General features: G+C 35.6%; 1 protein-coding gene across 2 annotated transcripts in view; it reads left to right on the forward strand.

Annotated features, from left to right (window-relative positions):
- Window positions 1-12,912, forward strand: part of taf2 (TAF2 RNA polymerase II, TATA box binding protein (TBP)-associated factor) — a 63,413-nt gene that overhangs the window by 726 nt on the left and 49,775 nt on the right. For both annotated transcript variants that reach the window (XM_082149494.1, XM_082149493.1), the window contains exons 3-5: window positions 210-370; window positions 1,094-1,212; window positions 8,542-8,683. In XM_082149494.1, coding sequence (XP_082005620.1) covers window positions 210-370; window positions 1,094-1,212; window positions 8,542-8,683 — 422 coding nt within the window. The remainder of the gene's footprint in view (window positions 1-209; window positions 371-1,093; window positions 1,213-8,541; window positions 8,684-12,912) is intronic.

Genomic DNA, 12,912 nt, shown 5'->3' on the forward strand with positions numbered 1-12,912 from the left:
TAACCTTTAATTCAAAGATTTAATGCAGATTTTTTGTTGCTTAAGCGTTTGAAGTATTTTCTGATAACTTGGCAAATAGCTTGTTGATAAATTATAACCTATCATTTTACAGTTAAAGCTATTTTTGCTTATGGTATTGGTAAATGTGCCAGGATTTTTTTTTAAGCACTTTTGTTTGGATTTTTTTATAATTGTTTTGCTCTGAGTAGGGTTATGTGGAGCTGACCATCTTTCCAACAGTGATGAACCTGAACCGTATTAAACTGAACAGCAAACAGTGCCGTATCTACAGAGTGAGAGTGAATGATCTTGAGGCTCCATTCATTTACAATGACCCTACGCTGGAGGTCTGCCATCATGAATCCAAGCAGTAAGCTCAGATTTATTTATGAACTCTCTAATTAGAACACACACACACACACACACACACACACACACACACACACACACACACACACACACACACACACACACACACACACACACACACTCACACACACTACGTAATATGAAGTGAGAGGAGTCACCCAGCCTGGGATTGTGCAGAAAGATGTAAAATAACTAACATAAAGATGAATTATGAATCTCACTAAAACTGTCATGAAATGCATAATGTTTCATCTTTCCAACAACCCTCTAAAAATATTTAAATTACACAGTTTTGCATTAACAGTTTGTTGGCATATTTTTTTAAATACAATTTAGTATATTTCTTCCTCCAGTTCTCATTACTGTAAGGTGAAAAAATATTTTTAAATGGTATAGTATTTTCATATAATTTGCTGTTCTGCCTTTATGCTCTCTTTAATAGGATGATTTGCATTACTGTATTTCAGAAAGTAGAATTTTGGGGCGAAGTCACAATGCAAAAATCTTTTTGGTCCTTTAATGTTCCTATGGGCTTTTCTTTATGTAAAATATAATTAATTTTTCTAATTTTATTATTATTATCATTTAATGATCATTATCATTATAATATTATTATTTACCTGGGAATTTCTGTCAGTATCTTAATTTCTAATGGGTAATAATGTATTGGTTTTCAAGTGTGTTCTTGTCTTCATCTTGGTGCATGTTTTCCTCTGGTTAACAGGAGGAACCTGAACTATTTCTCCAGTGCTTACACAGCAGCGGTTAGTGCTGTGGATCCAGATGCTGGGAATGGGGAGCTTTCCATTAAAGTTCCTTCTGAGCTCTGGAAACAGGGAGATGGTGAGTAGACCAAGCAGTATGACTATGGAGCTAATAATATGACAAAATGATTTGAATTTGAATTGTGTAAATTTGAATTATTTACAAGTGTAATCTAACAAATTTGAATTTTATGTGGTATTTTAAATAGTTCTGAATTTGATTTCTTTAAACGAATATTGAACATTTGAAATTTAACGAATTGAAATGTTTTTATGGCTGAATTTTATAGACATGTATTTTCAAACAGCTATTTTTTTTTGGTTCTGAACTCTTAGACTGCAAATATTCAGTTTTAAAAAATACAGATTCAAGTTTTCAAGATGAAGAAGAAATTCAGAACTTCAAATTCAGTTTTCTAAAATTCAAACCGTGGAAAATTCAGATCTTACAGAAAGTAAATCACAGGTCATCCACAGTAAAGGATCTCAGAGAAGTCGAACAGAGCATTTTGGCTGCCCTGCAGTAGTTTTCTGCCGCAAACGTGGTGGTGGTTCAAGAGAATCCGTGTATCTTTCGTTCAGTCATTTTTTTTATTTTATATTAAGAGTAGAAAAATGAGAAAACAGCTTGAGTGTTAGATTTATAATATTCTAGTAATAATAGTGCTCCGCTGCTGCAGTTGCATGGAGCTTACAAAACCTAACGCGTGAGTTGCAACTAGGCTACATTTCATTTTCTCATCAAACAACTAGACTAACGAATGGCTCAACATAACAGAACAGCCTAGACAGGGCTTTCTCTCTGTGTAGACCAGCAGTTGGTCTGAATTTGCTATAACCTATACTGTAGCCTATTTTCCGGACTGTAGGCTAAGTCACGTTTTATCATGAAACACGCTGTGATTTATTCCAAAGTGACTCAGGCATATATAATGCATTTAACGTTAAATAATCTAAATGTTGACTTTCAAAAAGTAGGCGCGCCAAGAAGGCTATTCGCTGTATTTTGGTAAATTTTTGGTGTGCGCCAGAAAGATCTTAAAGGAGACCGAGACGCGCTAAAGCAGCGCATCATGTTGTTTTATTTATTTTTCAATGGCATATTTTGTAGTCATTTTGAATGTACACAAATAAAAATATACATTTTACTGTTTCGAATGATGTCATATTATCTGATGTCATATCTGAATGACTATAAATAACAGAGTATTAAGTTATTTCCCAGCAGTGGAACAAATCCAAGTGATGGCGCAGGCGCATCGCGCTCTCACACAACATAGTATCAGTTCTGGCGTTGCTTCATATCGCAGACTGTTCATTATCAAAATAAAACATAGTCAACCAAACATATAAAAAGTTATTCTGCCTAATTTAATTGGTCTGTTGTATAATATAAAGGCAGGGATTAAAGTGAAAAAAATTCTTCTGACTGAATTTTTTTTTTAGGCCAAGTCATATACCTTTTAAATAGTCGAGACCAATAGCGTTTTAAGGGGATACGTTTTAAACTGCTTTAATATTGCCAGTAGGCGTATCAGTGAACAGTTGCAAAATCAAATGAATAAATAATAAACAGGTTTCTTCACCTAAGTTAGGGCTGCACGATTATTACAAACATCATAATTGCCGATTATTCCCTTCGAATTGTAATTGCGATTTATTAATTATGATTATCAAAGTTTACATTGAATATATACTGTATATAAACAAATTTTGTTTAAACATGTTCTAATTTGCCTATATATATATATATATATATATATACATACATATATATACATACATATACACGTATATATTATATAGGCAAATTATAACACGTTTACACAAAATTTGTTAACACACACAAGTACTTTTCCCCTTTATTTAACATAAATTGTAAGAATATGATTAATAGTAAAGACTAGTAGCCTACTAATAAATAAACTATGCTAAAGCTATTAAATAGCAGTTCCAATATAGTTTTTGTTAAAGGGGTCATATAATGGTACATGCACTTTTACAAGTTGATTGCACTGAAATGTCTGTTGGCAGTGCCTGTACACAACCATCCTATCATGATTAAAATCCATCCAGTGGTTTTGTTTTAATCTCCTTATATGTTTGACCATCTATGAAATCAAGCCGTTCGATATTGTGACGTCATAAGATCGTACGCCCCTCCCGCGATTGTGATTGACAGCCGTGCTTCAACACAAGACCCGCCCTGAGCAAGCTGTGACAGCCGTCGTCATAGTAGTCCGCCATTGTTGATATGCTGGAGTAGAATGGCGTCTACACGATTGTGGTGTTTTGTTCTTAGATGTAATAAGGAACACAGCAGTCATTTGGATGTTCCTAAATCTGATCCGTTATAGATGCAGTGGCTGAGTTTTGTTTTTGAAGCGATATGCCCAAAGGATTGACGCGGGGATTCCCTCACGGGGATTCCCCACGATCGTCCATGCTTTCATGTTTACGCGAATCATTTCACACCAGACAGCTTTACAAACGAGAAAAAACGGATCGGTACCAACGTGTTACTGCTGAACCTCCAGAAGATGTGAGTGTAATGTTTTATTAACCTTTATATTAGTATTTATATTAATCTTTGCGAAATTTGCAAACCTTGCTGCAGGCTTCACGATGAATGCATCTAAGGTTTACACTCAGGGTACATTACGGCATGTTTTCTATGTACGACGTTCTCAATATAATTCATAATCCCACGTTTATAATGAACAACGCGTGGTTATTGTGTTACAAACGGTGTACGCACAGAACAGAGGGGCGGGGTGAGCAAAGCTCATTATCATTTAAAGACACATGCACTGAAACGGCGTGCTGAAAACAGAGCTGTTTTTGACCAGGTAAAATTAGTGTTTTCTTACAATACTAATGAGAATTTTTAATTAAAGTATATTACAAACTTTTAATTTAGACCCTAAAGAATCATATTAGCTTGTACAAAAATGGCATTATATGACCCCTTTAATACAATGTTGGTATGAGCCACTACAGTCATTTAAAAATATAAAAAATAACACAAAGAAAAATAGTGGCATTTTGGGGTTAATATGGAAACGACAGTTACCTTGGTGAATACACAATATTAACAATAACTGTTAATGAAACATGGAAACTGCTCCTGGTGAATAGAATGAAAATCATACCTGCATTACTTTTATTTCGTGTAATTTACAACGTAACGGCGTTGCATGCTCGTAGTTTCTTTTGCACTTTATACAGTGAGGCGATATACAGCGCGCGCCGCCGCATTTGCGCGTGCAATAGAAGAGTGTGCGCTACGAGAACAGGATAACGGCTGACAGGACAAGAAAGTCCATCTTTCTGAGGTGAAAAACTTTATTTCAGCGATATATATGCGATATGGTCTAATTCCATATCGCATTTAAAAAATATATCGCCCAGCCCTACCTGCATTATAAGTGTGTGCTCAGCTGTAGCCTGACATGCACTTTCCGTGAGCGGTAATTGAAAACCCGGAGTGGACCATGAGCGAAGTGATTACAGAGTGCTTAGAGTGGAGAGAGGAACGTGCTTTTGCTCCACTCCAGGCTTTGATCACATCCCCCTCAGAAGGGTGAATACACCTCGTCTTTCCTTAATTTAAGACCTATTCAAACTAAAATTAAGACATTTATTACACTATTTGAGAAATGAAAGCCTATTTACGGCCTTAAATTTATGAAAAGTGAATTTAAGACATTAAGGACAGACTGGAACCCTGCAATTGACGGAAATCCGTCATAGACTTGCTGCAATTAACGGAAATCCGTCGTAGCGACGGAGAACTTTAATCCCTGTAAAGGGCAAGCTGTGCCGCACAGTCCTACTTGTTATTCCAAACATTTCCCTTGCTGTGAAGACGCTGATTTAGCCTATACGTGTATATTGGGACTCGACTGAAGTATGAAGCCTTCTTTATATTAAAGGTGCTGTAAGCGATGCCACGCGTTTTTTAGGCCAAAACATTTTTTGTCACATACAGCAAACATCTCCTCACTATCCGCTAGCTGCCTGTCCTCTGAACACACTGTAAAAAAACACGGTCTCTGTAGACACCACAGGCTCCACAAACGGCAACAAAAACAAACTGGGCTCACCCGAACCACGAAACACAACAAATAGTGCTCTAGCAAATCACCGACTAGAAGTATTTGAGGGTGGGGTTTGGGGGGTTAGTGCGCGTGCACATGAAGTGGGTGTGTGGAGGAGAGAGAAGCATGAAGAGGGAAGTTTGAATTATGGCCGAAACACGACATTCTGATGAACAAATTGCAAAGAAGAGGGACAAGGATAAGGAACGCGCGAAATACCGAATTTACATCGGAAAAACCTTTTAAAGGTGGCGAGAACTCCGCCGGCAGAAGGGCTTCCAATCCACATTCAGTTGCTCTGTTTTTGCAGAACAGGTAAATCCATATTTCTTTCTAAACTGACGTTAATGTTCGCCAAACCAACACAAGGATGTAATTAGCTAGAACTATGCAGTCAGCGTTAGCTTTGGTGAAAACAACATGTATGTTTCTAGCAGCGCTCAATCTCTATTGTAAATGATCAAGCAAATTAACAGTAGGGCGACAATTTGTGTGAATGATTGTTTTCATCCACTGTTTGTTATGAATTTGAATGTTCATTTATAGGCTATCGACAACTTTGACTAAATTTGTTTACGACGCCGCCGTTGTTTATGCTCACTGGGAAACGCGAAGCTACGTTATCTTGCTATTATTGCGTCCTTGTATGGGAGCTATAGTTATAACCTCAGGTGGCAAAACGATTTTAAAATAATGTTTCTTTTTCTGCATTCTGTTCTGCAATATATAAAAGTATTTATCTAACTTGGCGACATTACACATTGAATGAAGTATCAGTAAAACTTAACTTTGTTTGTAGTGACTACTTTGACTTTCCTTTATGCCGGAAGGGAGGGGAGGAGGGAGGAGACGGGATGAGGAGGAGGGAGGGTCTAGCTAGCCTCCGTTTTGCTTGACAACAATTCGAATGTCAACAAGAAGTTACGACTCCCGGCATCGCTTAGAGCACCTTTAATAGTTAGCATCCAAATGTTACATTGCAAATATGAAAACTTTTGACTGAATGAGAGATGCGCGACCGTTTCGATTTAAAAACATTTGTTTAGGCTTGGTGTTTAAAATAAAGGTTTGTTTGTAATAAAGGGCACAATATATGCAATTTTTATAGGCTATGTAGCCTATATATTATTTTATTATACATGGCTACTTATTTTTCATTCTTGTTGTTCTGCATTCATTTAAGGATTTGTCATACAGTAAGGGAAAGTAAAATAGGCTACACATAGCCTACATGTTAATAGTGTTTATCATGTAAATGTTGTATTTTATTTACAGGTCTTTTACACTATTGCTGAATAGGCTAATATTAAAATGCGTTTTTTATGACGATTTGACGCGTGCGCGTTTCTCTCTCAACATGATCCGGTGTGACTTGCACTCAGGTGCATGTGACTTATTTTCTGGCAAATACGGTCAGTTAAAAAATGTTGCTGTATTATTACAAAATGCATAGAGTGGAGACCATATGGGGCAAAAAACAAACAAACATATTGTGTTCATTACCTCCACCCACATTTGGGCTTAAACACTGTTATTATTAGGGGGTCCTTGGAAATGTATTTAGGTGTAGACAAAATCAGTTATGTTTATTTCATAAATATGAACGTACCTCGCATCTCCCGGACACTAGCCATTAGTCTACTTCTTTGGCCTATTTTGTTTAGCTGGCTAATTCTCAAAATCTGTGTGGAAAAGCTGCGGAGTGCGGAGAGAACGCACAATGGCTTTGCTTTGGAAGTTATTTATTTATTTATTTATTTATTTATTTATGTATATATATATACAAATAAATGTAATGTCAGAGAATGCACAAAGTGCATCCTTTTGAGATGTAAATTATAATACATTTGAATTAAAATAAAACACAAGGCCTACATCATAAAACTCCGAAGATTATGTATTTTAATATCTCTGATAGTCAGTCTGAATGACAGTTCATGCGTGAACGTTAGGCCTATTATATACCCAATCAATGCATTATTCTTTCCTTTTTGTATTAGTGTGTGTTTAAATCATTTAATTTACTACTAATTATATTGATTTATATCTTAATTTCTTTTCTTTTTTTAACTTACCGGACGACTATGCAGGCTATGACAGCCGTAATTTACCCTGCCACATCCAGCTGATGCAAAGTGTAGGTTAATTTATATCTGCACTGAGAGAAAGCCCTGTCTCTTCCTCGGTACGGGTTGTGTCGAGCCATTGGTTAGTCTGGTTGTTTGATGAGAAAAATATTAAATGTAGCCTAAACATTTTTGCTACGTAGGCTAGTTGCAATGAGCGCGTTAATAATCCGTGCAACTGCAGCAGCGGAGCACTATTATTACTAGAATATTAGAAATCTAATACTCAAGCTGTTTTCTCATTTTTCTACTCTTAATATAAAAATAAAAAAACGACTGAACGCAAGATACACGGATCCTCTTGAACCACCACCGCGTTTGCGGCAGAAAACTACTGCAGTGCAGCCAAAATGCTATGTTCGACTTTTCTGAGATCCTTTACTCTTCCCTGTGGATGATCTGTGACCTACTTTCTGTAAGATCTGAATTTTCCGTGGTTTGAATTTTAGAAAACTGAATTTGAAGTTCTGAATTTCTTCTTCATCTTGAAAACTTGAATCTGTATTTTTTAAAACTGAATATTTGCAGTCTAAGAAATCAGAACAAAAAAATAGCTGTTTGAAAATACATGTCTATAAAATTCAGCCATAAAAACATTTCAATTCGTTAAATTTCAAATGTTCAATATTCGTTTAAAGAAATCAAATTCAGAACTATTTAAAATACCACATAAAATTCAAATTTGTTAGATTACACTTGTAAATAATTCAAATTTACACAATTCAAATTCAAATCATTTTGTCATATAATTAGCTCCATATATGACATTTTAATTAAATTTTAATGTCTGTTCTTGAGGTTTGAGTCTTTTGTAATCTGATGGTTTTAACAACTGAATGTAACCAATGAAATGGAAGCTTTGATAGATCCTTTTTTTTTCATACTGTGACGTACATTCGAGTGTAACTGATTATTGAAGAAGACAAAAATGTAGGTTGGGGATTTGTTGTTGATAATATTTTGAGTTCTGGTGGTTGCACTTAAAAAATGGAGAAACATGTGTGAGCTTGTCACCTGATAGAATTCTGTCGTTTTCACTGGAAGATAAAAAAAATATGGTATTTTAATTTTCTATCGAAGTGGCTGAACTTTTGACGTCAGTAGTGCTCACTATGTCCCTTAATAATGCCTCAATTTTAAGGCACAGAATAATATCCGTAATAATAATCCGTTTGTGTGCAGAGATGAAAGTTATGAAGGTGTACATTGAATTCTCATTGGATCAACCGAAAGGAGGGTTGCATTTTGTAGTACCTGATGTGGAAGGAAGTATGGCAGAAAGAGCAGCCCATGTTTTCTCCTTCGGCAACCAGAATTCCTCACGGTAAGCTGCAGACATTCATATGCATGAAAAGGAAGATCATTGTCATGGTAGTTATGGTTAAAGATTTTAGGCTACTTCCACATAGTGATTTAGAATTACTAAGATTACAACCCTACATAAATTACATCCTCAGCATTATTATTGGGCTCTTTAGGAAGGCTCAAAGTTGAGTGTCCTTGTTATACTTGTGTACAAAAGATTTAGATGAAAGTATCTTAATGAAGCTATATATATATATATATATATATATAGCTTCATTAAGATACTTTCAGCTAAATCTTTTTATATTAATTGCAAGTTAACGCATGCAATTAATTTAAAATCATTAACGCGTTAAAATTACTCAATGAAGCATGCAAAATTGATTATCTTGGGAGTTTATCACAATGGGCATCTACAATAACTCAAGGACCTGTAACCCTGGTAGGAGGAAATTTCTATTCTAACCTCTTAACCTGATCTTGCTTCTCTGTTTGCTATCAGATAATTAAGCCGCTAAACTACAGGATATTTTACAGTGCAATTACCCAGTAAGTGAATGCATTCAAACAATCAGTCCAAAACAGCGCTAATAAAGAAAATCTAGGCTTATTACATCAGAGATGGCAGAGAGAACAGTGACTCACAACCAGTTTTCAGTGAATTATTCATATTATTTCTGTTTAGCTTTAAAACACGAGCTGTCATATTTTGTCATTGTTTCTGAAGACCGCTAGCCCTCACGCATCGCGGTGTGTGAGAAACAGACTGAACAGAACATCAAAACATCTCAACACTGTATGGCCAGATGATATGCAAACTGTTTCTCAGCTGGATGAGCCATGTTTCTGTCCATGTTACATACGTTAAATATTACATCAACTCAACTTTGATCAAAGTTTACTAGTTTACCATTGCCAGATTTATCCTGCCTTTCACACAGCTGTACCCCAGGTTTTCTCAGGATGTTAACCTGAGGACAATGGCTTTCTCCATGAAGATTGATTTTGCAGGCTGTTTGTCCTTGCAGTTAGGCCTAAACTGTGGAATCGCTCAGAACTTACTTAACCTGGACTGTGACGCTATTTTCTGTGACGCCTGTTATCTCTGTAAAGCTGCTTTGAAACAATCTGTTTTGTAAAAAGTGCTATATAAATATACACACACAGATACACATGGGAGCGTTTAAAAGTAGGCGTTTATCAGCGGATACCTAATATATTCTCTGACAGACAGATCCGCTGATTGACGCCGCCTTTTAAACGCTGTTGGCGCTCGGTGAACAGCGTCAAAGATGTCTATTTATAACATGTTTTTGAAGCTTTGATCATTGTAGCCAATCACAGATATAAATGTTGAGCGCATGAACACAATGGCAAATCAGAGGTGTTTAAGAATCTGTTCAACAGCGCTCAAAATTGTAGGGGGAAATGCTGGTGTCCCCACATTTTAAAATTTTTAAAATACCGAAGTCGGTACCTTTGACAACACTTCCCAGGTTTATTTTAAGGAAGCTGGTAAACACTAGGATGTTTCCAGGTTTAATAAGTCGATAAGGAGCTAAATGTGTCAATTTACACACAAAGAAAAGTTTAAGCTTTTAAAAAGTATAAGCATAAAATGTTTAATTTACTTAAAATGTTCAATTTAATTTACAGATCAGATTACAGGTCAACTTTTTGTGCTAACAGTTTGGACTTGAATAAAGAGAGAACCTGCACTTAACCTTTTCACAGGCATTTCTTTTTCATAGTTAGACAGTAGATATCGTGATGTATCATTACAGGATTGTCTAGCAATATATCGATTATCGCAGAATTGCTGTATTGTGATATTATCGGTACCATGAGTAAAGAACCGTGTATCATAAGGTACCCTGTTATTCCTATCCCTGCTCAACAGATATGTCTGTGATTGGCCAGCCAATGGCTACAAAGCTCATCGCTGCAAAAACAAGTTGTAAATAGAAACCTTTGACGCTCATCACAGAGCGCTTACACAAACACTCACGGGAGCATTTTAAAGCAGCCGGCTATCAGCGGGTATTGGTACTGCAGTAGTGTTGTCAAAAATATCGATATTTCGATAAAAACTGAAATATCTGAACGGTACCAATTCTAATTTCCTGAAGTATCGATACTAGCCGAGCTGTCACTTTCACGTCTCTCCAAAGGCGCGTTGACAAACACCACACGCGCACTCGTCTCATTCGCTCTGGTTAAATAGCAAAAGTGAAGTGAATGGGGCCGATCACACTTGACGCATTTTTTGCAGTGAGAGGCGCCTATTTTCAATTGGTTTCCAGCGAGCGTTCTGCGCGCTGTTTATGCGCTGCTGCGCCTCGCGGGCCTTCCGTTTTAATGATGAAAGCTAGTTGCTTGAACGCCCGGAGAGTGCGATGATGGAGGATAAACTTTTGTGGTGCTCTCGTGGGTTACCAGGAGCTTAACGACTTCACGAACCGTAACTACCACAATGTTAACAAAGTAAATAAAGTTAATAAAAGGCTGATTTGACGTTTACTTGACTGACAGGACAGCTGTTTCAGTGGTTGCCGAGCAACATAACAAACGCAGCACACTGCTCGTTCTGTGTGATGAGTGCTGTGTAGGCGCGTGATCGAACCTGAAAAACGCGTTAGTGTGATCGGGGCCTAATATAGCAAAGCACCTGAAAGACCGACACCTTGATCTATATAAATAATTTCGAGAGGTTGGTAGCTCTTCTCATTTTAACATTTCTGAAACATTAACCAAGATGGCCTAGTATTGTTGTTGATATGAGTGTGTGTTGTCTCGTTTTTTCACCGTAATTCTTAAAGTTAATATAATCTGACTGCCAAATCTTAGACAAGTAACATTAAATATTTTAACTGTGGTCAAATGTAAATTAACTTGTGCTTATTTAACTTTATTCAAAAATTAGTATTTAATTCTGCAATTTGCCTTCATATCTTATCATCAATTTGATTACACAGATACTAATTAAACTAAACTGAGCTATTGAATGACATCTTTGAATTCAATAATGAAATGCCTTTAACTGAAAATTTTATGTTTTATCTTATTATTATACATTACTGACACTCTATCCTCCAATTTGATGCTGTTAAGTGCTTTGACACAATCTGTATTGTTAAAAGCACTAATAGCATTGTTTTCGCGTGTAATGCACACACGTTTGCGTTTAAATCTGTTCATCAAATAACGTTAATGTATTAACCAGCATTAATGCTTTTGAACAAGTGCACTACTTCAGGACATTTTTGTTCATGTAAAATATACCTCATTGTCATGTTCTAGACTTGTTATATTTAGCTTAAAAAAAAAAAAAACTTAATATTGTGGCAGTTTTTTTCTCCGTGGTATCGAATATCGATATTTTTCAAGTTATCGTATCGAAGTTAGAAATTCTAGTATCGTGACAACACTATACTGCAGAACGGCAGGTATATTTTGGTGGCTGCAAAGATATTTTAAATGCAGGAAAAACCTCAGTGTGATATTGTAAATTGATTTTATTTTTATAGGCAATTTTACCTATATAAGGGCATTTTTTTCTAACCTAATTAAATGTATTGCTTTATCTTTTGCAAATTATTACATTTAATCAATAGAATTATTTAGACACTAGACAATTAGAATAATAAGACAATATTTTTACCAAACAAATTAAATTTGTTTTGCAGTGCAGAGGAAGCACAAAGCTGCATCTGAAGTGGCATTTATATTTATTTACACAAACTGTTTAATGCAACTCAAAGGGGACATTAATTAATTTAACCTGTAGTTACAATGACATAATGTTTTGAGATTAATGTATTAAAAATAAATTTTGATTATTGAAATATGATTATTAAAAAATTAAACGATACTTTAATGATACTTTTATGAAACTAAAACCGGCAGTAGGTTGTTGCAAGTCACTCTTAATGAGTGAGCAATTTAGTCATTCATTCAGCCGAATCGTTCAAACGGCTGATTAATTTTCTGAACAAAGTAATTACATCCAAAATCTCATATTTCCATACTATGTAGTACACGAAAAATGCCTACTATGTGGAGCAGTAATATGGTATCTACAGTGTAAGTCACTTAATATTAACTTCTTGTTTATTGAACAGTTGCATAAAATCAATATCAAATTTGCAATTGTGTCGATATGTCGCTCTTCACGTGATATTGTTTAACTATATCAAATTATATAAATATAAAAGACAGAAAAATGTTTTGCCCCCATATCTTGAATTT

The sequence above is a fragment of the Leuciscus leuciscus genome, assembly GCF_965113295.1.
Source record: "Leuciscus leuciscus genome assembly, chromosome: 20".
Lineage (NCBI taxonomy): Eukaryota > Metazoa > Chordata > Actinopteri > Cypriniformes > Leuciscidae > Leuciscus > Leuciscus leuciscus.